Raw genomic sequence first — 24,901 nt, forward strand, 5'->3', positions numbered from 1 at the left:
CTCTTCCACCTTCTCGGACCTCCTTCACTTCTGCCGGTCGCTTCAGTCTTCTGCAATCCGAGACGGACATCACTCACTCACGCACGCCCACCCTCTTTTTTCATGTCGGATGCTCATCCGTTTCCGCTGTGATCTCGATCTTGCGGGCCGTAATGGATGTGCATCACGATCTATGGCCGCGGGCCGGCGAGTCGGGCGCCGACAAATTTCTCTATCTCATCTCGAATCCCTTCGTCTCCCAGGTAAGTGGTGCACGCCCAGGGCCCGTAGACTCCTTCCGGAAATAAGCTGACCGGGGCGATGACCACGGTGGTAGTTCCAAACGAGCGCCATTTGGGCTTCCCTGGGTACCTCCCTCGGCCTGTCGATTCTACTCGCCCTCCTCTTCTCGCTCTTCCGGCCCCGACACAATCTTGTGTACGCACCCAAAGTGAAGCATGCGGACCGAAAACATGCGCCACCCCCCGTGGGGAAAGGCTTTTTCTCGTGGGTGAAACCGGTCATCAATACCCGTGAGCCGCAGCTGGTCGAGACTGTTGGGTTGGATGCGGCCATCTTCTTGCGCTTCACCAAGATGTGTCGCAATATTTTCATCTTCTTCAGCATCATCGGCTGTTTGGTCTTGGTGCCGGTCAATGTCTCGCAAAGCCACACCGATTCCGCGGCCCAATCCGCTTTGAACCGAATGACTCCGCTCTACGTTACCAATGTGACCGCAATTTGGAGTCAAGTCGCCTGTGCCTATTGTTTTGACGCTATTCTTGCCTTTTTCCTGTGGAGAAATTACAAGGCCGTGAGAGACTTGCGCCGGCAATACTTCCAAAGCTCCGAGTACCAGCGGAGTCTCCACGCCCGCACCTTGATGGTCACTGATATCCCGGCGCCAGATCGCAGCGATGAAGGCATCATGCGTATCACCGACGAGGTCAACCCAACCGCTGCTCTTCCACGGGCTGCAATTGGTCGCAACGTACGGGACTTGCCCGTGATTATCAAGGAGCACGAGGAAAATGTTCGCAGGCTGGAGTCCGTTCTCGCCAAATATCTCAAGCGCCCTGATCAGTTACCCGCCAAACGGCCAACCATGCGTCCACCCAAAAGCCAGCGGTCAAAACACCCCAATGGCAAGGTCGACGCCATTGACTATCTGACCGTGCGCATCCGTGTATTGGAGGAGGAAATCAAGCACGGCAGGGCCTCGATTGACCGTCGAAACGCCATGCCATATGGATTTGCTAGCTGGGAAAGCATCGAACATGCCCATGCTGTAGCGTGGACGGCCCGAAACAAGCATCCCAAGGGGACAACAATCGCCCTCGCGCCCCGCCCCAGTGATCTGATTTGGGAGAACTTGCCCCTCACAAAGAGCGCTCGCAAGTGGAAGCGTTTCCTGAATGTGATCTGGGTGACCGCACTGACCATCGTTTGGATTGTGCCTAACGCCCTGATTGCGGTCTTCTTGTCGAACTTGAACAACTTGGGATCGGTCTGGCCTCGGTTCCAGACTTCTCTCTCGGCAGATCCCAAGGTCTGGGCCGCTGTACAGGGTATCGCCTCACCAGCAGTCACCTCCCTGGTCTACCTGGTGCTGCCGATTATCTTCCGACGGCTGTCCGTTCAGAGTGGGAGCCACACCAAAACCTCCCGCGAGCGACATGTCCTGGGCCAACTCTATGCTTTCTTCGTGTTCAACAACCTGGTTGTCTTTTCGCTCTTCTCAGCGGCCTGGACCTTTGTCGCGGCGGTGATTGAGAAGACTCAAACCGACGAGGAGGATGCTTGGCAGGCAATTGTAGACAGTCAATTGTATGCCAAGTTGATGAGTGCGTTGTGCACTGTCTCGCCCTTCTGGGTGACATACATCCTGCAGCGTAATTTGGGAGCCACGATCGACTTGGTGCAGATGATCAGTCTGGCCTGGGTGTGGTTTGCCAAGACGTTCTTGTCACCGACGCCTCGACAGGCGATTGAATGGACCGCCCCACCACCATTTGATTATGCCAGCTACTACAACTACTTCCTCTTCTACGCCACCGTGGCATTGTGCTTCGCTACTCTGCAGCCCATCGTGTTGCCCGTGACCGCGCTCTACTTTGGTGTCGATGCCATGCTGAAGAAATACCTCTTGATGTACGTGTTTGTGACGAAGAACGAGTCGGCGGGTGCTTACTGGCGGCCTTTGTTCAACCGTCTCATCTTTGCAAGTATTCTTGCCAACGTCATTGTCGCAATCGTCGTGAAGGTTCGTGGAACCTGGACCATGGTGTTTTGCCTGGTTCCATTGCCACTCTTGATGCTGGCCTTCAAATTCTACTGCATGAAGACCTTTGACGATGATATCGCATACTTTAATCGCGCCAATCTCACCGACGCGGAAGCGGTTGGCGTGTCCAAGATGAGCAAGAAGGCAGGTGATCGTCTCAACTCCAAGTTCGGCCATCCCGCCCTTTACAAAGCTCTCATGACTCCAATGGTTCACGCCAAGGCCGCCGAGGCCCTCAGGCAAATATACCAGGGTCGACTCGAGCATGGGGATATGGAGAATGAGTATTCTGATGTGGCCATGAACCCCATGCTTCCGTCTCAGCCGGGCAAGGAGGCCGAACACGCTCCGTTCGAAGTCGTGCCGGAAGCCCACTTGGACTTTTCCTATTTCAAGGATCGTGCCGACTTCCGCGATGAATTTGGTGGTGGCATCTACGGCCGGCCGGAAGATCTGATGACGGAGCGCTCACAGACCCCGCGCAGCATGCTCGGTGGTGAATGGTCCCCTTCGTCGTCGCGCGCTTCCTCACCCGCTCCGTCATTGCCTTCGTTACCGGGTCTCAGGGTAGCAGCAGATGGTCAGCCCGAAAGTGATCAGTCACTGATCCATCCTGCTTTCCGCGTGCCTCTTTCTCGCACAACCACCAGCAATAACGAGCCCTATCCACCCGAGGAAATCGAGACTCATCTCCTCAGCCATGCGCAAACGCCAGGACAGACAGACATCAATCCACTCGACCGCTGGCGGACCCGTGGTTATGGCCCAGTCCAGCAAGAGGACGATCCATATCAGACTTCTTACGAGGCCTACCGGGTAAGCCGGTGAGAGCCCATCATCAACCCCATCCAGGTCTTCTTTTTCATTGAAGTCGACAATGATCTTGCACCTGTGGTACTTTGTTTGCGTACATCTTTCCCCTCTAGAAGCCAGTGGTCTTTTTTTTTCCCCTACAATTTTGGTGGAGTTTGGCGACAGTTCCATTTTCAGCACCACGTTTCCTCTTTTTTCCTCCTCCTCCTTCTCCTCCTGCATTTACCTATTCATGATGGTGTGGCACTGTCCGATGCCCCTCTCTACGCCTCTGTACATATATACTACCCCTTGACGCCTTTTGTCTATCCCGGATATGATAGCACGAATCCCCCTTCCTTCACGAAATATAGAGATACAAATCCTGATCAAGCATGATGCTGATTGAAAACCGATCACTGTACCTAGTGGCTGAAATGAAATGCCCATCCTACGCTGAGAATGGATATGGAATGCTGCAACTCTCTAAACTTTCACTACCCCTAAGAATCCCCACAAGAGAGGAGAACTTCAAATCAGGACTACCTTATGAATCGCGCAGCGGTCGTCTTTGGCCTGTCTTCCCAGGGATATTTAGGGTGGAGCTTGATCCACATCCATTACGTGGACAGTTGGACAGTGGAAGGGGTGAATATTCAAGTAGAGAAATGTGTCATTGCACATCGAACACTATGGCCATGGAATCTTTTCGAACCCAAGGATACCCTGCTGGCACGCGGGAATTTCTAGAAATCTGTTGAATATGTTGGTTCCGCATGCAAGGCTACTCGACAGTTGCCAGTTGGGGTAGGGTGATAAGCAGCGTGATACAGGTAGATATAAGAGAGATTTAGAGAAACGAAAGACCAAAAAAAACATCAAGGGTATCATTGGGAAAACCAAAACCAACACGAAACGAAAGAAAAAAAAAGAAAACGAGGAACAGCAAGGATGTAGTTTGTCCAAAAGGTCCAAGCCACCCTTTTAGACTCTTCGTCACGCATTAGACGGTGCTGTCACCGTCGGCGTCGGCGCCGACGCCGACGCCATCTCAGAAAGCCTTCGCGCCCTTAACTCTGCAATTTGCCTGCGGCGATTCAAAACCATCGCTTCACGCTCTGCCGCCCGACGCGCCAGCAAGTCTCTCCGCTGCATAGTCTCCTTCCGCGACTCCTCCAACTGCTCCATCTGCTTTTTCCGCTCCTCTTCATCCTGTGAAAAGGCGTAGAAGCCCGTGCCGCGATTGCGCACCTCGGCATCGGCGTCGTAGTGCGTGTATTCAATTTCGGGGGATCGGTCTCGCTGCGCGGCGAGACGGGCCATTTCAGCGGCGATCTGAGCGTCTGGATTGAACGCTTGCGATTGAATGGTCTCGCCGAAGATTAAATGATCTGGTCGGGATGGCCGCCATCGTTCCGAGGCGATGTTGCCGCGGTTTTGCTCTTCGTCACGGATGCGAGCTGCATGTGCGGCTTCGGCTCTGGTGCCGTGTCGTGTTCGTCCGAATTCATCTTCATATGATACCACTGATGCATTGTCGTCGTCGAATTCACCATCGTGATGGTTACCGGTGTCGTCGCCCGTTTGGCCATTCTTTCTGCGCTGCTCGTCGGCCCATTTCGTGTCAAAATCAACTAATCCGGCTTTTTCTTTGCGCCGCAAGCGCGAGATGTAATCGTCCCCCGTCTCGTCGTCCTCGTCATCACTCTCTCCATCCGCAAGGTGTACCCCCTTTTTCATATCCTCGTAAAGACGGGCCTTTTTCATCATCCGCTGCTTGGACCGGTTGAATGTGGCGTCGTCGATGGCTCCCAGGTCTCCAGACTGTTTGTGCACTTGCGTGAAGACATGTCCATTATCATCTTGGAGATCGGCAGCCGCACGCTTCGAGGCACCCTTATTGTGCCTGGTGAAGAGATCATCTTTGGCGTTCTTGGACGGTCGAGGGCGACCGTGAGAGGTCTTGGCGGTGCCATTATTGATGAGAGACGAGAGTTGACTGGTGAACGCGAGATTTGAAGAGGAGGATATTTCCTGGGTCTTGGAAGATTTGCTTCGGGGTTTACCGTACAGGGAAGATTGTTCCGATACCATATTTGTAGAGACAACAGCTCTAGTCGGGCCCGGGCGTCGAGATAATGGAGGACAAAGTAATGGGCGAGTCGATATCGATGTTCATATGAGCTGGTTCATGGGTCACAAATCAAATGATGTCGTGGGCGATAAGCGATAAGCGATAAGCCTTTATCGGGGTAAATGCTTTGTCCCCGGAGAATGGACCAAACTCCGGCTGACTCATTATATGCCTCAAGGTTCAGGCGAAATGGTGATGCCCCGCAAGGCCCCGCGAAGATGACGAGATCGAGAATCTTTTCGACTTTGAATTGTATCGAAGTATTCCTACATTGACTCTGACAATTGATCTTGAATCTGGGCTTGCAGAGTGCGAAAATACGCTTCTAACCTATCTCTTGATCTTGACTTTCCCTAAATTGCTTCTCGAGCGCTCAATTGAGTTTAATCATCGACATGTCTGCTAGCCCTATCTATCTCGGCGTTATTGGTACGACTTCTCTTCAGATTCTCTCCAGCGTAGAGGATGTGCCATCACCAATTTGACTGACTCTTGTTTTCCTCTCCCCACATTCAGGCGTCGGCGGCGTTGGCACTGCATTCCTCTCTCAGCTTGCTCGTCTTCCCAATGCTCCCAAACTTGTCCTCCTCGCTCGTTCTTCCCAGACCCTGCTCGCTCCGACACCGGCCTACTCTCCGGCCATCCCCGCTGCCGACTGGGCGACTGCTTCCGCTACGCCTTCTTTGAACAAAACCGGTGCTCTGGCCGCCGACGAGATCGCGACATACCTGGCATCTGCTCCCGGCCGTGCCATCCTCGTAGACAACACCTCCGACATCAGCCTCGCCCGGCAATACCCCACCTTCTTGAAGAAGGGCATCTCGATCGTGACTCCAAACAAGAAGGGATTCTCCGACGATCTCTCGCTATGGAAGGATATCTTCGCCTCGGCCAGTGAGGGCAAGGCTCTCGTTTACCACGAGAGCACTGTCGGTGCTGGACTCCCCGTCCTGTCGACCCTGAAGGATCTTGTCGCGACGGGCGACGAGGTGACTCGCATCGAGGGTGTTTTCTCCGGCACTCTTTCATTCCTCTTCAATACCTTCGCTCCGGCCTCGGGCTCTTCGGATGCCAAGTGGAGCGACGTTGTCTCCCAGGCCAAGGAATTGGGATACACCGAGCCTGATCCTCGGGATGACCTGAACGGCATGGACGTCGCTCGCAAGCTCACCATCTTGGCCCGTCTCGCGGGCTTGGAGGTGTCTCGGCCCGACTCCTTCCCTATTGAGTCTCTCATTCCAGCGGAGCTGGCATCGCTTCCCTCCTCTGCGGACGGCATCGCTGAGTTCATGAAGCGTCTACCCGAATTCGATGCCCAGATGACCACCATCAAGGAGAATGCCGAGAAGGCGGGCAAGGTGGTGCGCTACGTGGGAAGCATCGATGTTGCTTCAAAGGACGTCAAGGTCGGTCTGCAGTCGTTTGAGAAGGACAGCGCCATTGCTGGCCTCAAGGGCAGCGACAACATCATCAGCTTCTACACCAAGCGTTACGGCTCCAACCCCCTGATCGTGCAGGGTGCGGGAGCTGGTGGTGAGGTCACCGCCATGGGTGTTTCGGCCGATCTCATCAAGGTCGTGCAACGCTTGCAGTAAGCGTCGAGGAAAGCTTTATGTGAGAGAATCCGCGAGATATCCCACAACATGGTCCCATGTGTTCAAAAGCAGCCGAGTCAAGCAATGTTTGTCGTACAGCTCCCATAAAAGCGATGAGGTTCCCAACTGAGTCCTCGACAAGCCAAGGCTTATGACACGGTAGCCCTTAACTTCTCTTGCGACCGGAGGAAACCCCCCCCCCCCCCCCCCTTAGTAAAGAGCGAACCACGGCCGTTGCTCTGAATAGTCCAGTCACCACGGCAACTTTATTGAAGAGATTCCCAAGGTAGTTGGTCAATTGGTACCATAAATAATCGACAATGTGCAACAGATGTATTTCGTGTTATTGGAAAGAAAGATTCTTCAATCAGATGTAGTCGTTCGCCTTTTCACGGCCTCTTCTAGACCGTCACGATCATGGTAGACATCTCCAGTATGACTCGATTCGCCCTTTGCAATGTCGGTCCGTCTTTCTGAAGCTCCGTTGTTTGGTATCTGTCGATCCCTTTCCAAGTTGCGATCTTCGGTGGGTGTCTCGGAATTGAACATCCCAAAGGCTCTTCGCTGGCCGTCTGGTCGTTCCTGCAAAGTCGGGGCGCGCGGACGTTGCTGGCCACGAGCACGACCTCCAACGATGGGCAGCTCCCACAGGATCGCTCGATAAAGATAGAGACCGGCATCGAAAATGATTAAAGCCGCCCAAGGGCCGATCGTGAAGAGACCGAGAAGAAGCTATTTCAAAAGCACAAAGATTAGCCCGTCGTTCCTATGGAAATGATAAAGTAGTGGTTTTGAATCCACCCCTCTGCAGCAGGGAGTGTCAGAGTCGAAGGGTGAGAGAGAGAGACGCACAAAAACGTGTACCACCCAGCTTTCAAAGTGAATGAGTTGAGGTGGAAGAATCGAGTACCATGCCATTTCGACGGGATTGTCTCTGGTCAAAGCTTGTAGATCGCTTTTTTTGGTTTGGAATTGCAAACAACCTTCAGAAATGCCCAGCCCTGGCTTGTTGTTTTTGCCTTCTCCCCCTCTCCCAGTCTCTCTAGCTGGTTGACGCCCGGCTTCCCCCCTCCTTTAAGACTTCCAAGGGCTGTATCCAAACCCCTTGAGGGTATGTACCACACTGGCAGGCTCGGTACTTCCAAACTGCTCCGAGTCCCGGTACTCTCCGCTCTCCCAGAATTCGCGGGGGTGGGTTGGGTAACACAGCCGTCGGCTTCGTCTTCAGAAGCAGGACCAAATGCAACCCTCCGGAACAATGGCAGTGGTTTATAGTGAAACTAAAAAAAAAAGTCTCAATCTTATACCAACAGACTCGATTCAACGACCGGCCCCAAAGAGCAGAAGTCTCTTCGCACGCGAATACGAAGGTGTGCCTGGACAGCTTGCGATGCGGGTAGGAGACGGTGATGAAGCGGATCCTCGGCCCGTCTGTTGGCGCGGATTGCTTCCAATTTGATCGCGAAAGGTCACTGCGGTGTGAATTCTTTTAAGTGTAGAGACGGGGGTAGACCCTAGGTCCGTGGATGGTCGTCACCCCGAGGTCGAGAGTTGAATAGGAGCTGTGGCTTGTCGCATCTTAAAACGACTTCGACGAGAGACCCTTGGGGAAGACAGCTTGGGAAACGGGTGGAGCGGCGATTGCGGAGCGGGGCAGGCTTTACCCAATTCGGTAATTCATTAGCAGCGGCGATCGAGCCGCCAGAAGCCCACTCTGATCATCGATGAACGATGAACGCGCCTTGTAGGTTATGGATGCTCCATGGGAAAGGAACCAGTCGGAAAGGTATGGCGGTACCGTGATGGTGCACGTCGGGAGAGGGCCGTCTAGTAAACGGATATGTACAGATTGAGCTGGAGATTACTCCCCCAAAAACCAAAAAGAAAAAAATGAGCACAGCGCCATATCCCATATCATTAGTAGAAACTAACAGGAGTTGGAGCAGGCATTGAGTAGCACTAAAGGTAGAAGGTATTCGGACAAGATCGATCATGTAGAGGGGAGAAAGCCGTCGAAGGGTGAGAGTCCGAGGGGGGAAAAGAAAAAAAAACGGTAAAACAACAGTTCGCTCGGGTTTTTTATTTTGCTCATCAGAATCATTTCGCCATCAATTCATCATTCGTAAACTAATTTGAAGGGTCCAGAAAGAGGAGAAGGGGAGGGGGAGGTGGAGGGAAAGGCCGCAAACAATTATTTTCTCCTCGCGAGATCTTCCATCAGATCCAAGAAAGCTTCAGCGTCTGGAGGGAAAAGTGTCACGTAGGTCAGTACTTGAATGGAAATAGTGACATTGATTCGGAGCGCCTACTTACCTTCCGGAGACGCAAATTTCAAATGTGGTCACCACGCTTCGTCATCGTGAAAGTATACTCCTCGTCGGACATCAGAACGATCGGTTTCAAGTCCCGAACAACCACGGTCTGATCGTCCAATGAACGTAGCCAGCTGCGGCGAGTCAGATGCTCGGTAATAAACGCGGTCCAGACCGGAGTGCTGGAAACAAGTCAATTGATGGGTCCCAGGATAAACTTCAGAGCTCCGCGGAAACTGGGGTTAACCACCTACCGATCCATTTCGCCTTTGTGGACAGAAGTCTGAATCCTCACGGCCTTGCTGAGCTTGTCACGGTACACTCGAAGGGCATACACAAAATCGTCGTCGATAATTTGACTACCCTCGGTTAGACTTTGAGCCTTCCGCGAGTGGAAGTCGAGCTTCACAACTTACCCTCCGTATAATTCGCGTTCACCATCCAATTCATGATCCCGTATGTCGTCAACAGGATGGCCAGCGTCCTGAGAGCGCAAACCGATGAATGTCGTGAAAAATGCAACCATCACTGTGGCGGCGTCAGATCAATTTTGCATGTTTCCATTTCTGTTTCAGACTTGCTGCCTCGAGGACGGACGTACTCTCTATGTTTGGAAATAGAATACTCGCCCACAGCACGAGTTCGCTGCCACCGTGTCGTCTGCGGCATAATTGGAGACACGAGCCTTCTCGGACAATCTCCAACAGGTTAAGGGGTAGACAGAAATACTCGCTTGAGCGTGATCTATGAGGAAGCTTGCACATGATACGCGCCCGATGATCCTGCTCTCGCAAGTAAAAGTATACCGTCATATTGGTCTCATCTTTGAATTCCCTATCCTCGAATATTAGCAGGGAGTCTCCCTTGCCGGTCACTTTCTCTTTCGCTCACTTCCTCTTGAGCTTGGAATCTCTTAGCCCGTTGAGCCCAGAACAGCAACTCACAATTGCAGAAGCAAGTCGTACCCTTGCTCTCGCAGCCACTGCTTGATGTCCGGGCGCGGTTCACCGAAGCATCCGGCTCTGGTACAGGAAACGGATCAGTCGGCTGCGTGGGCGATACAACCACGCAAAAAAAATAGGACTGTAAACACTTGCGCCTACCTTTCCCGCCCCCGCGGAATTGGGGTCATGGTCTCAAAGGTGGTGAAAATTTCTTTAATCCAGTGGTCTCGAGTAACGTCTGAATGCGTGGATCGGCTGGTCCCTGTGGCCGAAACGGATTCCAGCGGTGAACTCGGCACCTCTGGTACCGTGGGAGGAAAGTCGGAGAAGGACGTATCTGATGGTGATAGGGGATACTGAGGAGAGAATTGTGTCGGACGCGAGCGCTCGTATGACTTTTTTCGATACGGTGTTTGCCGTCCTCTTCGGGCTTTAGACTGGTCTGTACCGGTGCTCGCGCTGCCCGTTGACGGCGGATTACGCTCTAACGACATACGCCCCAATTGCGGAAGAATGCGTTGTTCTTGCACGGCCAGCAGTGATTTCATTCCATCCCGCGAGGCTGCCAAAAGAAACGACTCATGGCGTGGACTGACGAGAGGGTCAGCTGGCCCCCGCGATGAGAACCTGCGTGGGGTGAAGACACCTGCGGGGCTTGCTGATGCTTACTCTTTCAAGAGATCAATGATTTCTCGCAAAAATCCTTTATACTTGGCCAGCCGAGTGCTGAGAGAATATTGGGCCTCTTTCCAGAAAAATTGGTCAATGGATTGCCATGTCCGTCGATAGGTATCTGCCGTGACTTGGCCACCATTTAGACGGTTGAGAAAGTCTAGCGCATCCTGGACCGTATACCCCAGACTGGAGCGCAATATCTCAGCGTCTGGTTGCACCAAAGACCAGGCCCGTCGGTAACGGACATCCTTGGTGAGTTCGTCAAGGTTTAAAAGTGATGCACTGATTCCATAAAAGTCCGATATCAGGCTCGTGATCTCCGTCGCATGTTGAGGGAGAGGCGCGCGGAGAACACTGAAGCCATCTGCGGCGCGTGCCGCTTGCTCAGCAGACCAGCGTAGGGCCATGGTCGGAGGGGGGGGGGATTAGTCCATCCGGAGAATTCAAGATGGGAAGAGGGGGGGAAAAAAGAGTTTTTACAAATTTCCCACAAATACACGCAGATCTTGCGGGTGGAGACGAATCGTGAAGGAGAGGAAGGAGAGTCTCACGTGCGATGCGGCTCTTCTCAGCTTCGCAGGGCTCTTGACTTCTCGACGTGGTTGTTGGCGGTCTTTGACGTGGTCGCGCAGGACTGGAGGGGTTTTTGGTGGGGTCAGAGGCGGGGGAAGCGAAGCACTAGGAAGGAGTTTGACATGAATCTGCAGGAGGACGGCCTGCGTGGCAGTCGTGAACAGGCTGGTGCTGGTGTCACCTTTCCAAGTCACCGACCAGCATGGTGGCCGAGCGACGATGCTCCTTCACACACTGGACTCGGTCGGCCGTGGAGGAACCACAGGCGGATTCGGTCGTGGAAAAACTTCGCAGAAACAGTTGACTGTCATCCGTTTCCTTGGAGGGGGAAGCCAAGGAAACTTCCATCGCGCCAGTCGCCCGTCTGTGTCTCGGCGCCGATCCTGACTGGAGGGGCTTTCTGGGGGAGATCAAGGCTCTGATAAGCATCAACAATTGTGGGCTGGGTGAAAGCTTCAACGGAGGTAGACAACGGTGAACGGTCTGTCATCTGTACCCGACGTCCAACTTGACGGTCAGGAACCGGATCTTGTGGAATGGATTTGGTCAGTGCCCCCTTGGGCCAGGCCTGCTGCATCAGCAGATGTATCGAGTACAGCAGCTCAGGAGGGTATCCTCCAGTAGATGCGATACTCAGAGAGGAGTATCCAGGTACATGGTCTCTTCAAAGAGCGGTGAATGAAGAAGACCTGTACCTTCTTCCTGATAGTGACCACTTGGGACTGACCAATTCTCGACGCTGAAGCATTTGATGCCTATATTTGAATGGGAGGTATTTGCAGCAGATGGAAAAAGGCATCGAAGATGAACCCGCAGAATATCAGAATGTAAGAGGATCGGGTTCTTATATTGTCTCCAGGCAAGCCCCAGGCAGTGAGCCAGTGCCCATGTCTCTCATTTGACTGACACGAGGGATATCAATCAGCTGCTGTCCTCGGAGTCCCCATTCGTCCACAGGTGTCTCGTATAGGCCGACCGGGGCTGTGCTGGAGGGTGTTATGTCCTAGATGACTGGATTCAATCCAGCGGTACAATCCTGTACCTCCTAGGCTCCCAGCCATCAATGCATCAGTGTGATTTGGCCTTGAACCCAGCTTGAACTGCAACCGTTGGCAAGGCGTCCAGTGATAATGCGCAGTCTCGCACTTCGTAGGGGAAAAAAAAGCCTTGCCGTCTTAACATCATCCCAAGCTCCAAGCGAACAGGGACTGAGACTATGTCCAAGCCACGCGTCTTTGAAGACTTGTAGCCTACCTCAGCGGACTGAGGCGTACTAAAAGCCTCGAACAAATCCACCCATGGCTTCAAGGTCAACAAGCGCAAACACCAACAGTGGCAATGCATTCAGCCATCCCGTCGGAATCTTCACTGTAGGCGTGTGAATCGTGTCTCGAGTCATTATGGTGTCGGGGAAATATCCTGGGATTCTAATTCCACATATGCCGCAGACATGGAGAATCTCCAGGCCCCAAGGATCCGAATTTAGCACTTGATCTGTGATCTGTGAATGGAACCAAGTCGCAAATCTCAAAAGGAATGTTATCGGTATGCAGACAGTCCGAGTACAGTGGTTCCCTCAGTCATGTTTCCAATGATCCATGGCCACCATGAGTCAGTGATCCGGGCAGTCATATGGTGAAACACGCAAGCCTACCCTATCAGGTGCATACAGGACCGACCTACTCTCATTTCATGTACGATAATATTTGTCATCTGCCTAGACCAGCCCCGTTCACTCGGCGACAAAAGTTGGAACCCATTTGGTGAAAAGCCTGAGGCCACCAACGAAGATCCCCCGGACGCGTCCCAGTTTCGCGACGTAAACAAATGGGGGAGCTGTGGAGCTTGGGCCAATTCCGGGACGCGAGATCAACCGAAGCGCACAGCGAGCAGAATCACCGGAAATCGGTCGCTTCCAAATCCAATTTTCAATTATTTCCTTTACAAGTGTACAAAAGACTATCCTTCCCCTTCGCAAGAGGCGATTGAATTTTTCAGTGAGAATGTGGTATTGATTGAACCGAGGCAAGGTAGATGGTAGCCATGTAGCATGCGCTGATCGCATGTAGAGCACCATGTCCAAGCGATCCCAAGCGTCCATCGTGACACGACCCGCGCCTAAAAATAGCCGAGCTAAATTTACAGGGCCTCGAGGTCAGTGCAGAAATGGGTCAAAAGGAAACCATGAACCGACCAACAACACCGATCGCAAAAAAAAAGTTCAAGCCTCATCCACATACCACTCAGCTCACCGGCCGGGGCGATCATAAAGAGCAAGTAAGAACCACCGTAGAGACCATTCCGTAAGACCCATGAGTGATGAAGCGCAAAAACAAGAGGCAAAAAAAAAAGAGAAGATAACCAAATATTTAGCGAAAAGAAATACAAACGCCACTAGCAGCACATTTCCCTACGTGGCAGCGTCGCACTTAGGAAGACTCATCGTCCTCTTCCGCAGCCTACGTGGAGGGTCAGCATGCCAGGTTCAATCGAGAGCGCCATCCCGCCATTCAGCATCGGGTCATGTACTTACAGCATTGTACTTGGCCTTCTCCTCTTCGTAGCGCTTCTTGTCAGCGGCAGCCTTGGCGTCGTAGGGCTTGCGCTCAGTCTCGGACAGGGCCTTCCACTTGTCACCGAGCATCTTGCCGACCTGGCCTGTTGCGAGGGTCAGCCAGTGGCCATGTCACAAAGGACCGCGTGCAATCTTACCAAAGGTGATACCGGGGTTCTCCTCGCGAACCTTGTCACGGTTCTCGTTGGCGAAGAACATGTAGGCGGACAGACCGCGCTTGGGCGCGTTGGGGTCTACCAAGGAAATCAGAATCTACCGAGCTCGCCAGTCAATTGATGAGGTGAGCAGACTCACCCTTCTTGCGGCGCTGGACGCGCTCCTTGCCAGACTTGCGGGTGGTCTTCTCCTTAGGCATGGTGAACTATTCGAATCTGTTAGAGTTCGATCGCAGCGCAGGTGAGTGATGGGAGAGCGCCACGCCAAATGCTCACAAAAGGGAGAGAGAGAGAGACGAGGGGAGGGAATTGAGCAGCGGGGAAGCTATGCGACCACCGGCGACCACGAATTCGAAGCAAAAAAAAGCTTTGAAGAAATGGTGGTCTAGGTGCGCGTGCTGCGGTTGTGGAGTGGGAGCATGTCTGTGACGCGACTTTGCCCAGGCGCGTAGGAAATCCGTCTTCCCGTGACTCGGGGGCGGACGAAGATGGGACTTACTTGGATTCGAGAAAATAAAGAGATCGATTGAAGAAGAAATGAATCAGATCAAATCTAATATCAATGATCGCATGTTAGTGGTGGTTCGTGAGGAAATGTGATTGCTCCCATTGCGCGACCGTGATCGAAGTCGCAGTTGCGCAAGTGGAAAAAATGGCAATGAGGGTTCAAATGCAGAATCAAGGCCGATGAGAGAGGCCAAAAAGCGAGGGAAGAATGGTGGTGGTGGTGGTGTTGATATTCGGGGCCAATATCATCGGGATATAGTAGCCTTTGGGGGAGAGGAGGATATGCAGTACCTGAGATTGTATGGGCAGACAGTGTAGGGAGCAGTTGGTAGTGTAGGAGAAATGGGAGAGAGAGTGAGAGAGGGGGGAGGGCAGTAGTAGTAGGGGAAGGGCGGGTCTCCTCTCAGTCTCTGTGACGGACCAACGACTGTGGGAACGGCAGCACAGAGCAAGGGCCACCCGCTGGCCGGAGAATGTAACGTACCGCTGGAATACATTACCAGCCTGCGGATTACGCAGTCCCCCTCATGTACTGTATCCAACGGCTGATTAGAGAGCTAGACCCCCTTATCGTCGAGTCGTTGACGATGAGGTTGGTTGAGTCTCTGATTTACAGACAAGGGCGAGAGGGATTTGGCGGCCTTTTTTTTTCGCTTTCTCTTGCGTTTTTTTTTATTTCTCTCAAATCGCACTTGGTCTGACTTGAGTCATCTAATCTGCTCAGTTGGCGTTCTACGGACATATCTGTCTTTTTTTCAATTTTATCTCTGTAGGTGAAAATGTATCGCTGCAGGCTACTTTTCCTCGTGGTGGAGGCTTGACTGTCGACTCCGAAAAAGAGTTAGAGTCCTAACAGTGAGGTTAGGAGTCAATCAATCTCTCCCCTCGCAAAGTGAGAGAGGTGCTGAATTAACTTTGAAATGTTCCATGACTCCGATCGGCAGTAGATTGATCGAATAACAACAGCCTTCTTTGAGATATCACTTTTCTTAGTTCTTACTATCGGGGTGGGGATTACATTTATGATCCTTAGGTAGATGAGCCTTCGATTATCATGAGCTTACTACTATACAGGGCTGTGGACCACTGTACCCAAGGATTGTCTACTAGTCCTGTACTTTATACTGTGAGGCCTCGGCTCGCTCTTGGGCTCAACCCTCTATCTTCAGACTCGGTGAAGATATCCATCCATAAAGGCTTAATAAGATTTATGATGAGAGCAATTTCAAGTTTAACAGTGGGCTGTCACATCTCGCGCATGGCAGCGTTTCTTCAAAACTGGCCGTAGAGCGTACCTCATCACAGCGGGACAACGACGCAGGAAATGGCTGGCGGAAATGGAAAGAAAAAACTTACCTAAGCTATACACTGCACGTTAAATATGGATATACAATTTTTACATGATGGAGCGCGTCCGGCGCAGCCACTGTGTATTATTACGCTTTTGCCCGATGGCGACGGACGATAGTCTACAAATCTGCACTACCTGCTTGCACAGTACTGTAGGCCAGTAGGCCCTAGTGGCAACACCCGCGTGATGTGTGAAGAGATGAGGACCCGACTGCACCAATGACAAAGGCTACAGTGTGAGAGTACCGTATATTTAGTGGGGAATAGGTCGAAGGACGCATATATGCTGTATTGTACATGTCAATGTGTATAGAGCATCCTGCTGAGCAGGAAAATCCTATGGTACCGTACTGTAGGTGGCCAGGTATTTATGATACATAAGCTCTGCGTTTACAAAATACTTTACGTAGCCAGCAATTGGCGCTGTATCACGTCAGTTATGGTATTGTCGAACGGCTGGGACGAAAGCTGAAAGCTCTGGTAGTGGTACTTCCAATCGATGAAGCACGGAGCTATGACGAAAACTACATTCGTCAAGGAAAATGGAGTCTGGCAATCTGGCCAAAGGAAAATTTAAACGACGCACATAGCCGCATATTGATAAATCAGTTTTGAAGGAGCGAAGCTCTATGCGGGACGGTTGCTGGGCAGCCACCTAGTAAATAGAAAAAAAATCGATTTTTCATTTTTCTATCGTCGTATCGCCTGGAATAAAGACAGCAAGAGCTATCGAAATCTGAGTCTGCAGTCGAGAGCATGAGCTCTTCTCTTTGCGTATGTATGTATCGTATCACCTCTGATATGAACTTTAATCTACCTCCTGCTGTTCTGGATTGAATTTCCGTGTCATTCTGGTCATGCATAAGCCTACAGCGCTCAGGCTCAGTAGCTCAAGGTAAGGACCTGTCGGGCTCCGGGGGGCAGTGCCCGTTGCGAGACTAGTTTGAGCACTCGCTCTCTTATGGACATGGTCGGCGCACCCTCAATAGCAATCGTCAGCAATCAGCATACTTTGGTCCAGCCCCCAAATTTGCGCTCTGGTGGATCGGCGGGTTTCACAAGATTGCCTTTGCAATCTTCTCCAAGGGCGAAGAAACTCAATTCGATACAATGGCCAGGCCAGTTGGGCCGTTCATGTCCACATGTATTAGTGCTTCCTGCAAAAACTCAGTCCAGTACATTTGCATCAGTCTCGCTAGGAGCAATGCAAGTACTACAATAACGCTGATGTTGATCTTTAACTTATGTCCAGTTTGAATTTGTTGGGGCATCTTATATTCATGTTGAATCTACTGACTAGTGGAGGTCACTGGCTAATCTCGGGGAGGAGCGGCAAGGAGCAGGCTGTGTCGTGTCCCAAGGGTGGGAGGAATCGACGATATCAAGGTATCAATAAAGACTGTGGAAGGGGGACTCTCTCAGAGGACCGCTGTCCCCATTTGAATATAGCAGCAATAGCAACGATGCGCTCTGCTTGTCTTGATACTATCAAAGCCTTACCTTTCGCATCATTACCTCGGGTGTGATTGTGCCACAGCAGTCCACCTGAGCATACGAGGCGCCTCGGAGGCGGCAACAAAGGGGTAACTGGCTGGACGACCTCTTACGTTAGTCTGACATCTTCAGGCTGTTGTCTCCGTCCTTTACAGTATGGTGCGCCGGTGCGCGCTGTTCCGAGGGAAAGATACCGTGTATTACAATAATACTGTGTATGACACATAGGCTTTACGACTGTGGTATTCCATGTCGCGCTACGACGCGTCACGCCCAGCGGTTCAACAGTACAAACGATACATGGCCAAATCATGAAACCCCGGTTACTCTGAACACCACGTGAGCTTGAACGCTTCTGGCCGCCTGAATTTCGGGTTGATGTATCGGCTCCAACTCTTGCCAAGACTCATAATATACCTAGCTGGACAGAATCTCTTGCCTGGTTTCCGTCCAGATTGATATTTCTTTCCGACAGAAGCTCATGTTCTTGAGCTTTCCATATTTCCTTGGGGACTTGGGCGTCATAGAAATAATACTGTACTGCACATTGCGCTGGCAAATGTACTATGCAACTGTTACTTCCTACTGTCTGTATATGGGTAGACGTGCATTCGGTAGGCATTCTCGTGTTTAATGGACTATGTTCTCTAATAGATATCTATCTGATTTACTGAGGACAGGGCTGTTGTCAGTCACAGGTACAGTATATTTTTAATTCCCACGCACCTTATAACAATCATCATTATTGATGTGCTCAGGTTGATGCCTCGGCCTCTAGGCCTTCCGCACATCCATTGCATAGCATCTACGACTCCACTGATATATATCCGTATGCCGCATAGTATGGTTGCTGGAATGGAATCAGTGGAATGAGTGCATAGCACCCTGGATGGATGCTTCATGGAGCACTATCATAGATATGATGTATATCTACCCACTGTCCATATTATCCGCATCAATGATGGGGCTTCGTACAAGCGCTGTGCGTTATCTGCGTGCCTGTTATATCTAGCAACTAGTACTACATTTAGCAGGTGTTTACTCGAAGCCACCCCCCTCCACACCGGGGAGGAATATGTCTCTCCCGCTCCCTAGGTATCCCCGATGCGGAAGCTCGGAAATAGAAACTTACAGATTCTGTCGGTAGGGTGTGACCTTGGACAAGACTGATACTATCTGTTTCCCTTGTAGCTGAAGCAATAGCGAAGGATTTCACTCAAGGAAGGTAAATATGGGAAGGCGCATTATGTAGAAGATGGATGCAGGCTGATGGAGACATCCCCCGCCGAACGCCGATCTCTTACATGCACACTTGTCAAATAGATCACTAGCGGAAAATTCTTATTTTCTACAGTGGATACTACATGCTAGAGGATGAATGCATGTGCTATGTGGTAACTCATCATCATTCAATCATCACTTTCGTCCAGCACTAGTGCGCGAAGCGTATCGTCATTTGCCCAATCGAGGCCACTGCTGACGACGATAGCACTGGCTATATTCTTCATTGTGTCCCATTTCGCCTTGCTCCTTCGGTACTCTTTCTCCAGCTGGTCTAGCTGCGATTTGAGATTAGTATCCTCAAGCCGCTCTCGCCACGATGAGTCGTCTTTGGTGAGCTCAAGGAGCTCGCGCACTAGCTCCTGATTTTCCTGGTTGATTTTCAGGTTGGCGACCTTGAGTTCGTCCAATTGCTTGAGAATCAAATTATGAGCGGACGAGAGGTTTTCTTGGGCGAGAGCGAGTACGTCACGCCGGTTGACCAAATGAAATAGAGCGCTGTATTGTGAAGGTGAATCAGAATCAACTCCGCCACCTAACGCCAACTGGTTTGCCGACCAAGCGGGAAGCAAGACTCACCGTTCTGGAGGAATGGTTGCCTTTGAGTGAACGGCTTTGAGTATGGGGTCGGTCATCAAGACGGTGCGCGTAGCTTTGCTTCGAACTGTGTATGAAGCACGCGCCTCCAGAAATTCGCGTTCCGCGATCGCAAGCTGTTCGTCAACATCGTCCCCAGATAATGATTCGAGGTCTGTAAAGAATGTTTTAGTAATATGTCCAACATCGGTCTCTGAAAAAGCAGAAAAAAAAGCGATGAATGATGTCTCTCGATGAAAAAATAGTTAAAAAAAGGGAAAGAAACAGACGTCCATCATTGTAAAAGATCAACGAACAACAAGTCTCGGGAGGAAAATGCACTCCCCGCATAGAGGGCCTCCTCACCTTGCTCAAGTAAAGCTTTCTCCAACTTTTGTTCCTGAACTTGTCTGGCCAGCTGCAGCACCAACTCTTCTCTTTCAGACAAGGTCACGATATCTTGCACGTCATCTGCCGCATAACTCAGTAAGATTTGCTCATTCGAGAGCAAATGAGTCCTTGTTGAGCCGTGCGGAGTCGCCATGAAGAGATCTCGTGGGCGGGTGAGCATGTGCCCTGCCTTGTGATATGATCGAAGGGCGGTGGAGCCCCGAGCAACTGCAGAGCTCTTGTCAGTCTCCCCCGATCAAACCACCATTTAAATCGCTTCCCCCCTCCCACGGCCCTAGATTCCGGAGCTTTTGCGCCATCGGTGTGGAGGGGAAATTAATCATGCCATTACATATCTATATCGCTCACTCGGGAGAGCACCTACTGGCGGATCCGGTCGTGTTTGCTTCGTATGTCAAAAGCCCAGATAGACGAGGGGAGGAACAGCTATCAGCCCTCGAGCCTAGACTGCGCTGGATTTGAAAGCTAAGCCTGCTTTTCTGTGACTAGACCGGAATCGCTTCGAACATGGATTGCCCGGCAAACGTCCATTCCGATCTCTAGGCAAATATTGATGACCGCGCAAGGAAAGAATGTCAAGACTCAAACATTGGCGACCGAGGTACGCAGAGCTTCGAAGTTTGCCCTCGGTGAATCTGTCAACTGGACACCAAACTCATACCTGCGGGACTTCGCAACTTAGACCGAAATCTTCGTCTACGACCGGCAGTATGTCAGCGAACCGGCCGACTTTGAGGTCCCTGGGCTTCAGCCTACAGAGCCATTTCAACCACAGAGGCCCCCGGCTTCCTTGGCTGACCAGAACGACCTTCAATCATGGCGGAATCTCTTCAAAACAAGAAAAGACTGGGCCAGGGAGCTAGCTTCACAGTGCGAATCAATGGACAACAAGACCAAGGACCATCATGACCGAATCGATGTCATCACCCGTGCCGTAGGTGTCGCGCTCGAGAACCTCAAATCGCACGTGGGCAGCCTTGAGCATCGCTTTCAGGAGGCACAAACGTGGGCCAACAATCTTCTTGAGGAGCAGCAGGCCGCGCTAGACGGTTGGCAACGCGCCCTCGGCTCACTTGAGAAGATTCCAGCACGCAAGGATTTTCCGATGCTTGGACGACCATCCACGCCCAAGAAGGATGCTCACAAGCCAACAGGGACGCTCCGGGACTTTGTGGATGCCAATGAAGTGTATCAGGCAGGGGCAGATGCGTCGGACCTGTGTCCGCGACTTGCTGGTCAAGTCCGAGCGCTTGAAGAAGCCGTTGGTGGGATTGCGTCCGACACACAGGCCTTGGTGGATCAGACGGTCGCAAATATGGCAGATAGGGAGGTTGGCTTGTTGGAGGAGGTAGAGACCCTTGCAAAGAAGATTGGTTCTGACTACGAACACGTACTTGGCCTGCAAAACAACCCCAAGACGCTGGCGAATGTTTCCAGACTTGCTTTCAATCACACTCAAAATCTATTACCATCCTTACTAGATCTCAGCAGCGATGTCTACCAAACCTTGGAGCGGGCACTTCGCCAGCGAAACGATGCTGAGAAAGCCGCTTTGCGGCAGATGCGAACGATATCATCCATCGAGTCACGCCTGGCAGACGCTCACGCTCAGCTTGCCGATTTGGGCTTTGACACCAAGTCATTCGACATTCTCTACGCGGTTTTCCAGATGCCACTGATTTACGGATCAGTGCTCATCGAGTCCGTCCGGCGCCGTGAATGGAACGAGAAGATCAAGACCGATTCCGAATGTTTAGCAGAGGAGATGACCGTCCTCAGAGATGAGGAGCATCGGCGTCGACGGAAGTGGGTGAAGAGTATGGGCGAGTTTATTTCCTTTGGAGACACCACAACACCAGCAATAGAGATCAAGCTTCAGATGCAGGACACCGATTGGCCAGAAGTCGCTCGGGCAGAGATTGAGACATATATCGATGATCTGCGGAATAAGCACTCCCTCGCGGACGTCGCCGACGAGCTAGGCAACCAGCTCAAGGATCTGGATCAGCCAACACGACAGCAAAGGCGACGAGCGAAAGCCTTCAAGAATGGCAGCGTCTTTGATCTCAGTCGAAGCTCAATGCTGCTTCGTGGCGATGAGATCGTACGAAGTCTGCAAGAGCAGAAAGTCAAATTAGAAGAGCGATTGAAGGGGTCCGACAGCCGCATTCGAAAATTAGAGGATTTACTCCATCGCCAAAGCCATATGAGTCGTCCTTCAAGTGGAAATTTTGGAAATGATTTTTCCGTCTCACCTGCATCACCTCACCCCGACGCTCTCTCGAGACGCTCCTCTGTCTCATCAAGGCGGGTCTCTGTGACTCAGTCCCCCGAGGATAAAGCTCTGGTTCAACGCATTGTCACCTTGGAAGCTGAACTCAATGCGGAGAGAGAAACGGTTCAACGGCTTCTCAAGGAAGCTCACGCTGAGCGTCAATCGAGTTCGGACAAGTATCAAGAAGCTCAATCAACCAAGCAGGATCTCATTGGGAATCTTGAAGCGCGACAACGCGAATTCGAAGACGAGCGAAGATACCTGGATGTGGAATTGAAAAGATTCAGACTTCGCGCGGAAGAGGTCGAGGAGGAGCTTGACCGGCTTGTTGATAGTCGAGACCACGAGAGACAAGAGATGGAAGAGCGACTTCAGCAAATGGACACTGACCTGCAGGCAGCGCGTGCCCAGACCGCTGAGGTTGACCGCAGGGCGGAAGATCTCAGCAATCAATTCGCCTCTCTCCAAAGCAGGGAAGCCGAGCTCCAAAAAGGATTCGATGATTTGAAGTGTCAGCGCGGTGAGCTGAGTGAAAAGGAAAGGGAATATTGGACTGCTCTTCAGGCAGCGTTCCTAATTCTTTCACCCGGTGGAATGGTACCGACCGAGCTACCCGATATGATCAAAGCCATCGAGGTTCTATCTGAGGGATTGTCGATCCATGCTAGAAATGCGGAGAGCAATGCCTCGAGATTGACGGACGAGAACAAAGAACTCGAGGAAAAAATTTCACAACTATCTTATGAACTCGAGGGAAGGCTCAAGGTCGCCGAAGACCGGGAGGCTGAAATCAGTAGATTGTCGCAGCAGCTGAAAGAAGAAGCGTCGAATCTCGAGTTTGTCAAATCTGAACTGGACCAAGAGCGCTCCAGGCTCAACATGCTGCAGACTCAAGTTTCAGCCGGCGAAAATGGATCCGATGCCTTGCGGGAACAAATCGCCGAGGGCGAACGTCTCTGTGCGGATTTAACACGCAAGTTGGTCGACACCGAGTCCCACGCCCAAGAGCTAGAAAATAAGGGTAAAGATTGGGAAAAAAGAATGGAGGATGTTTTACAAACAAATCAGCACGCTACATCGCGACTCGAAGCCCGCGGCGATAAAGCTCATGAATTGTCTAGGCAAATTTATACGCAGGTTGAGAAATTGGAACGCATGCTCGAGCAGCTTGGTTTCGCAATCATCCAGCAAGATGGTCGTTTGCTCGTTCAGCGTGCATCCAAGCTGAGCACTTCCTCAACGCTTGGCGAAAGCATTGCTCAATCAGGCATCGTCACAGCGAGGCCTGATACGAGCCTTCTTGACTGGATGCGCGCAGAAAGCCTCGAAGATGAACACACTCGTTTCATTACGTTCATGGACAGTCTGAAGCAGTTTGACGTTGCAATCTTCGGAGATGTGGTTGTCAAACGGGTCAAAGATATCGAGACTTTGGCGCGCAAGTGGCAAAAAGAAGCCAAGGTCTATCGTGAGAAGTATCACCGAGTGCAAAGCGAAGCCCATGAGAAGATCGCATATAGATCCTTCAAGGAGGGGGATCTTGCTCTTTTCCTCCCCACGCGCAACCAAGCTATCCGCTCATGGGCCGCTTTCAACGTCGGAGCGCCGCACTACTTCCTTCGTGAGCAAGATTCTCACAAACTACAGACACGAGACTGGTTGTTGGCTCGTATCAGCAAGATCGAGGAACGGGTGGTCGACCTGTCAAAGTCGCTCAGCAGTGTCACACCTGATCGGCGCTCGCTCGGCGATGCCAGCGACGGTGCCTCGATTGACGAAAATCCCTTTGAGCTGTCCGATGGCCTTCGTTGGTATCTTCTTGACGCCATGGAAGAAAAACCGGGAGCTCCAGCGACGCCCGGAATTGCCAAAAGTACAGTTGCTTCGGCCAATGTGGACGCCAAGGGCAGCATTCGTCTCAAGCGGACCACCGAAGAAAGTACCGTCGCACGGACCCTATCCAAGAGTCTTGAAAGCCGTCGCAACAGTTCGAACTCGAAACGGGGCTCATCTACGCCCTCGCAGGTAGGCAACGACTCGGGTTCCAATCTCGTGCGTCCAGCCGAAGCAGAGTCTAGCACCCAACCTCGTGATTCTGACTTGGCACCCGATGAGGTGCGCCGTGATCTACTCTTCGGCCCGTGAAAAGTGAGATACATCTCTGTCTTTTCCCGGGCCTTCTCATTACACCAGCAAGCTGATGCGAGCCCTAGAATCGAGATCGAGCCCAGCTTTCCACGCCCGCAAATCAATTCCTCCACGCCGGTCCGATCACCCCATCTCAGGGGTCGCCTCCTCAGTCAGTCTCGCCACGTCGTTCGAATGGAGGCCGTCGGCCATGGGAGAAATTGTGGTCTCTTGATTATAGATTCGAGGATGGAACGTCATAGATCTTGCATTTGAACCTCCCAAATGAGCTACTTTGGAATACTGAAGCCTAGCGGCTTCACACGAAAGCATTCCTATATTTGAGCCACTCGTCATTAACAATCAATGTTCTGTGAGAAGGATCATTGACCTGTTCGTACGATTCTCTTTCTTGTTCGGGTTCCAGGCTGATGGGGTTGAAAGGCTAGTCTTGCCCTTCAAAAAGCTCACCGAGGGATGTCGATGCAAGTTTAAACCCCCAACCTCGCGCGCCTTCGGGGCCAGGAAAGCAATCCAGCCTTAATCTCGATCACGGGGGGCCTTGTGAATTCTTTTCTGCTCGTTCAGATGCGCTTGAAGAATTGCTTGGACTTTGAGGAGGGCACAGATTATCAGGGTGAAATGAGGGCTTGCTCATTGAGAGACATTTGCAAGAGACACTCAATCATATCAACGAGAGGGAACTTGCTTTTTTTTCCGTGCTTGGAAGCTTTGCCTCTTCCTCCATATACTCCAAGGCTTCTCCAGCGGTCACGGGCTTGGGCTTCTGTCCCAACCTTTTGTACACTTTCTACTGCCCTCCCTCTCGTATATTTCCTTACTCACTTTGACATTGCAGTTT

At 51.7% G+C, this 24,901-nt stretch overlaps 9 protein-coding genes across 9 annotated transcripts; 3 read left to right on the plus strand and 6 right to left on the minus strand.

The window, feature by feature from the left end:
* Nucleotides 1-152: 152 nt before the first annotated feature.
* POX_b03126 (uncharacterized protein) lies at nt 153-3,091 on the plus strand (the record flags this gene model as incomplete). The annotated part of the gene is made up of 2 exons (XM_050112030.1): nt 153-242; nt 317-3,091. The coding sequence occupies 2 exons, from the start codon at nt 153-155 to the stop codon at nt 3,089-3,091; spliced, it is 2,865 nt and encodes a 954-aa protein (XP_049972376.1).
* A 960-nt stretch (nt 3,092-4,051) lies between these two features.
* POX_b03127 (uncharacterized protein) lies at nt 4,052-5,149 on the minus strand (the record flags this gene model as incomplete). The annotated part of the gene is made up of 1 exon (XM_050112031.1): nt 4,052-5,149. The coding sequence occupies one exon, from the start codon at nt 5,147-5,149 to the stop codon at nt 4,052-4,054; it is 1,098 nt and encodes a 365-aa protein (XP_049972377.1).
* Nucleotides 5,150-5,584: 435 nt separating this feature from the next.
* On the plus strand, nt 5,585-6,784 carry POX_b03128 (Homoserine dehydrogenase; the record flags this gene model as incomplete). The annotated part of the gene is made up of 2 exons (XM_050112032.1): nt 5,585-5,618; nt 5,706-6,784. The coding sequence occupies 2 exons, from the start codon at nt 5,585-5,587 to the stop codon at nt 6,782-6,784; spliced, it is 1,113 nt and encodes a 370-aa protein (XP_049972378.1).
* Nucleotides 6,785-7,147: 363 nt separating this feature from the next.
* Nucleotides 7,148-7,702, minus strand: POX_b03129 (uncharacterized protein; the record flags this gene model as incomplete). Its single annotated transcript, XM_050112033.1, has 2 exons — nt 7,148-7,516; nt 7,637-7,702. The coding sequence occupies 2 exons, from the start codon at nt 7,700-7,702 to the stop codon at nt 7,148-7,150; spliced, it is 435 nt and encodes a 144-aa protein (XP_049972379.1).
* Nucleotides 7,703-9,115: 1,413 nt separating this feature from the next.
* Nucleotides 9,116-11,122, minus strand: POX_b03130 (uncharacterized protein; the record flags this gene model as incomplete). The annotated part of the gene is made up of 7 exons (XM_050112034.1): nt 9,116-9,278; nt 9,351-9,455; nt 9,513-9,624; nt 9,698-9,930; nt 10,041-10,118; nt 10,200-10,631; nt 10,710-11,122. The coding sequence occupies 7 exons, from the start codon at nt 11,120-11,122 to the stop codon at nt 9,116-9,118; spliced, it is 1,536 nt and encodes a 511-aa protein (XP_049972380.1).
* Nucleotides 11,123-11,191: 69 nt separating this feature from the next.
* Nucleotides 11,192-11,865, minus strand: POX_b03131 (uncharacterized protein; the record flags this gene model as incomplete). Its single annotated transcript, XM_050112035.1, has 3 exons — nt 11,192-11,469; nt 11,524-11,574; nt 11,631-11,865. The coding sequence occupies 3 exons, from the start codon at nt 11,863-11,865 to the stop codon at nt 11,192-11,194; spliced, it is 564 nt and encodes a 187-aa protein (XP_049972381.1).
* Nucleotides 11,866-13,717: 1,852 nt separating this feature from the next.
* POX_b03132 (Non-histone chromosomal protein 6) lies at nt 13,718-14,218 on the minus strand (the record flags this gene model as incomplete). The annotated part of the gene is made up of 4 exons (XM_050112036.1): nt 13,718-13,747; nt 13,822-13,946; nt 14,001-14,096; nt 14,158-14,218. 4 exons carry the CDS (start codon nt 14,216-14,218, stop codon nt 13,718-13,720), a joined length of 312 nt encoding a protein of 103 aa, XP_049972382.1.
* A 4,560-nt stretch (nt 14,219-18,778) lies between these two features.
* Nucleotides 18,779-19,797, minus strand: POX_b03134 (uncharacterized protein; the record flags this gene model as incomplete). The annotated part of the gene is made up of 3 exons (XM_050112037.1): nt 18,779-19,148; nt 19,230-19,401; nt 19,593-19,797. 3 exons carry the CDS (start codon nt 19,795-19,797, stop codon nt 18,779-18,781), a joined length of 747 nt encoding a protein of 248 aa, XP_049972383.1.
* Nucleotides 19,798-19,958: 161 nt separating this feature from the next.
* POX_b03135 (Autophagy-related protein 11) lies at nt 19,959-24,057 on the plus strand (the record flags this gene model as incomplete). The annotated part of the gene is made up of 3 exons (XM_050112038.1): nt 19,959-20,026; nt 20,127-20,238; nt 20,320-24,057. 3 exons carry the CDS (start codon nt 19,959-19,961, stop codon nt 24,055-24,057), a joined length of 3,918 nt encoding a protein of 1,305 aa, XP_049972384.1.
* Between the last annotated feature and the right edge of the window lie 844 nt (nt 24,058-24,901).

The sequence above is a fragment of the Penicillium oxalicum genome, chromosome II, assembly GCF_001723175.1.
Source record: "Penicillium oxalicum strain HP7-1 chromosome II, whole genome shotgun sequence".
Classification (NCBI taxonomy): Eukaryota; Fungi; Ascomycota; class Eurotiomycetes; order Eurotiales; family Aspergillaceae; genus Penicillium; species Penicillium oxalicum.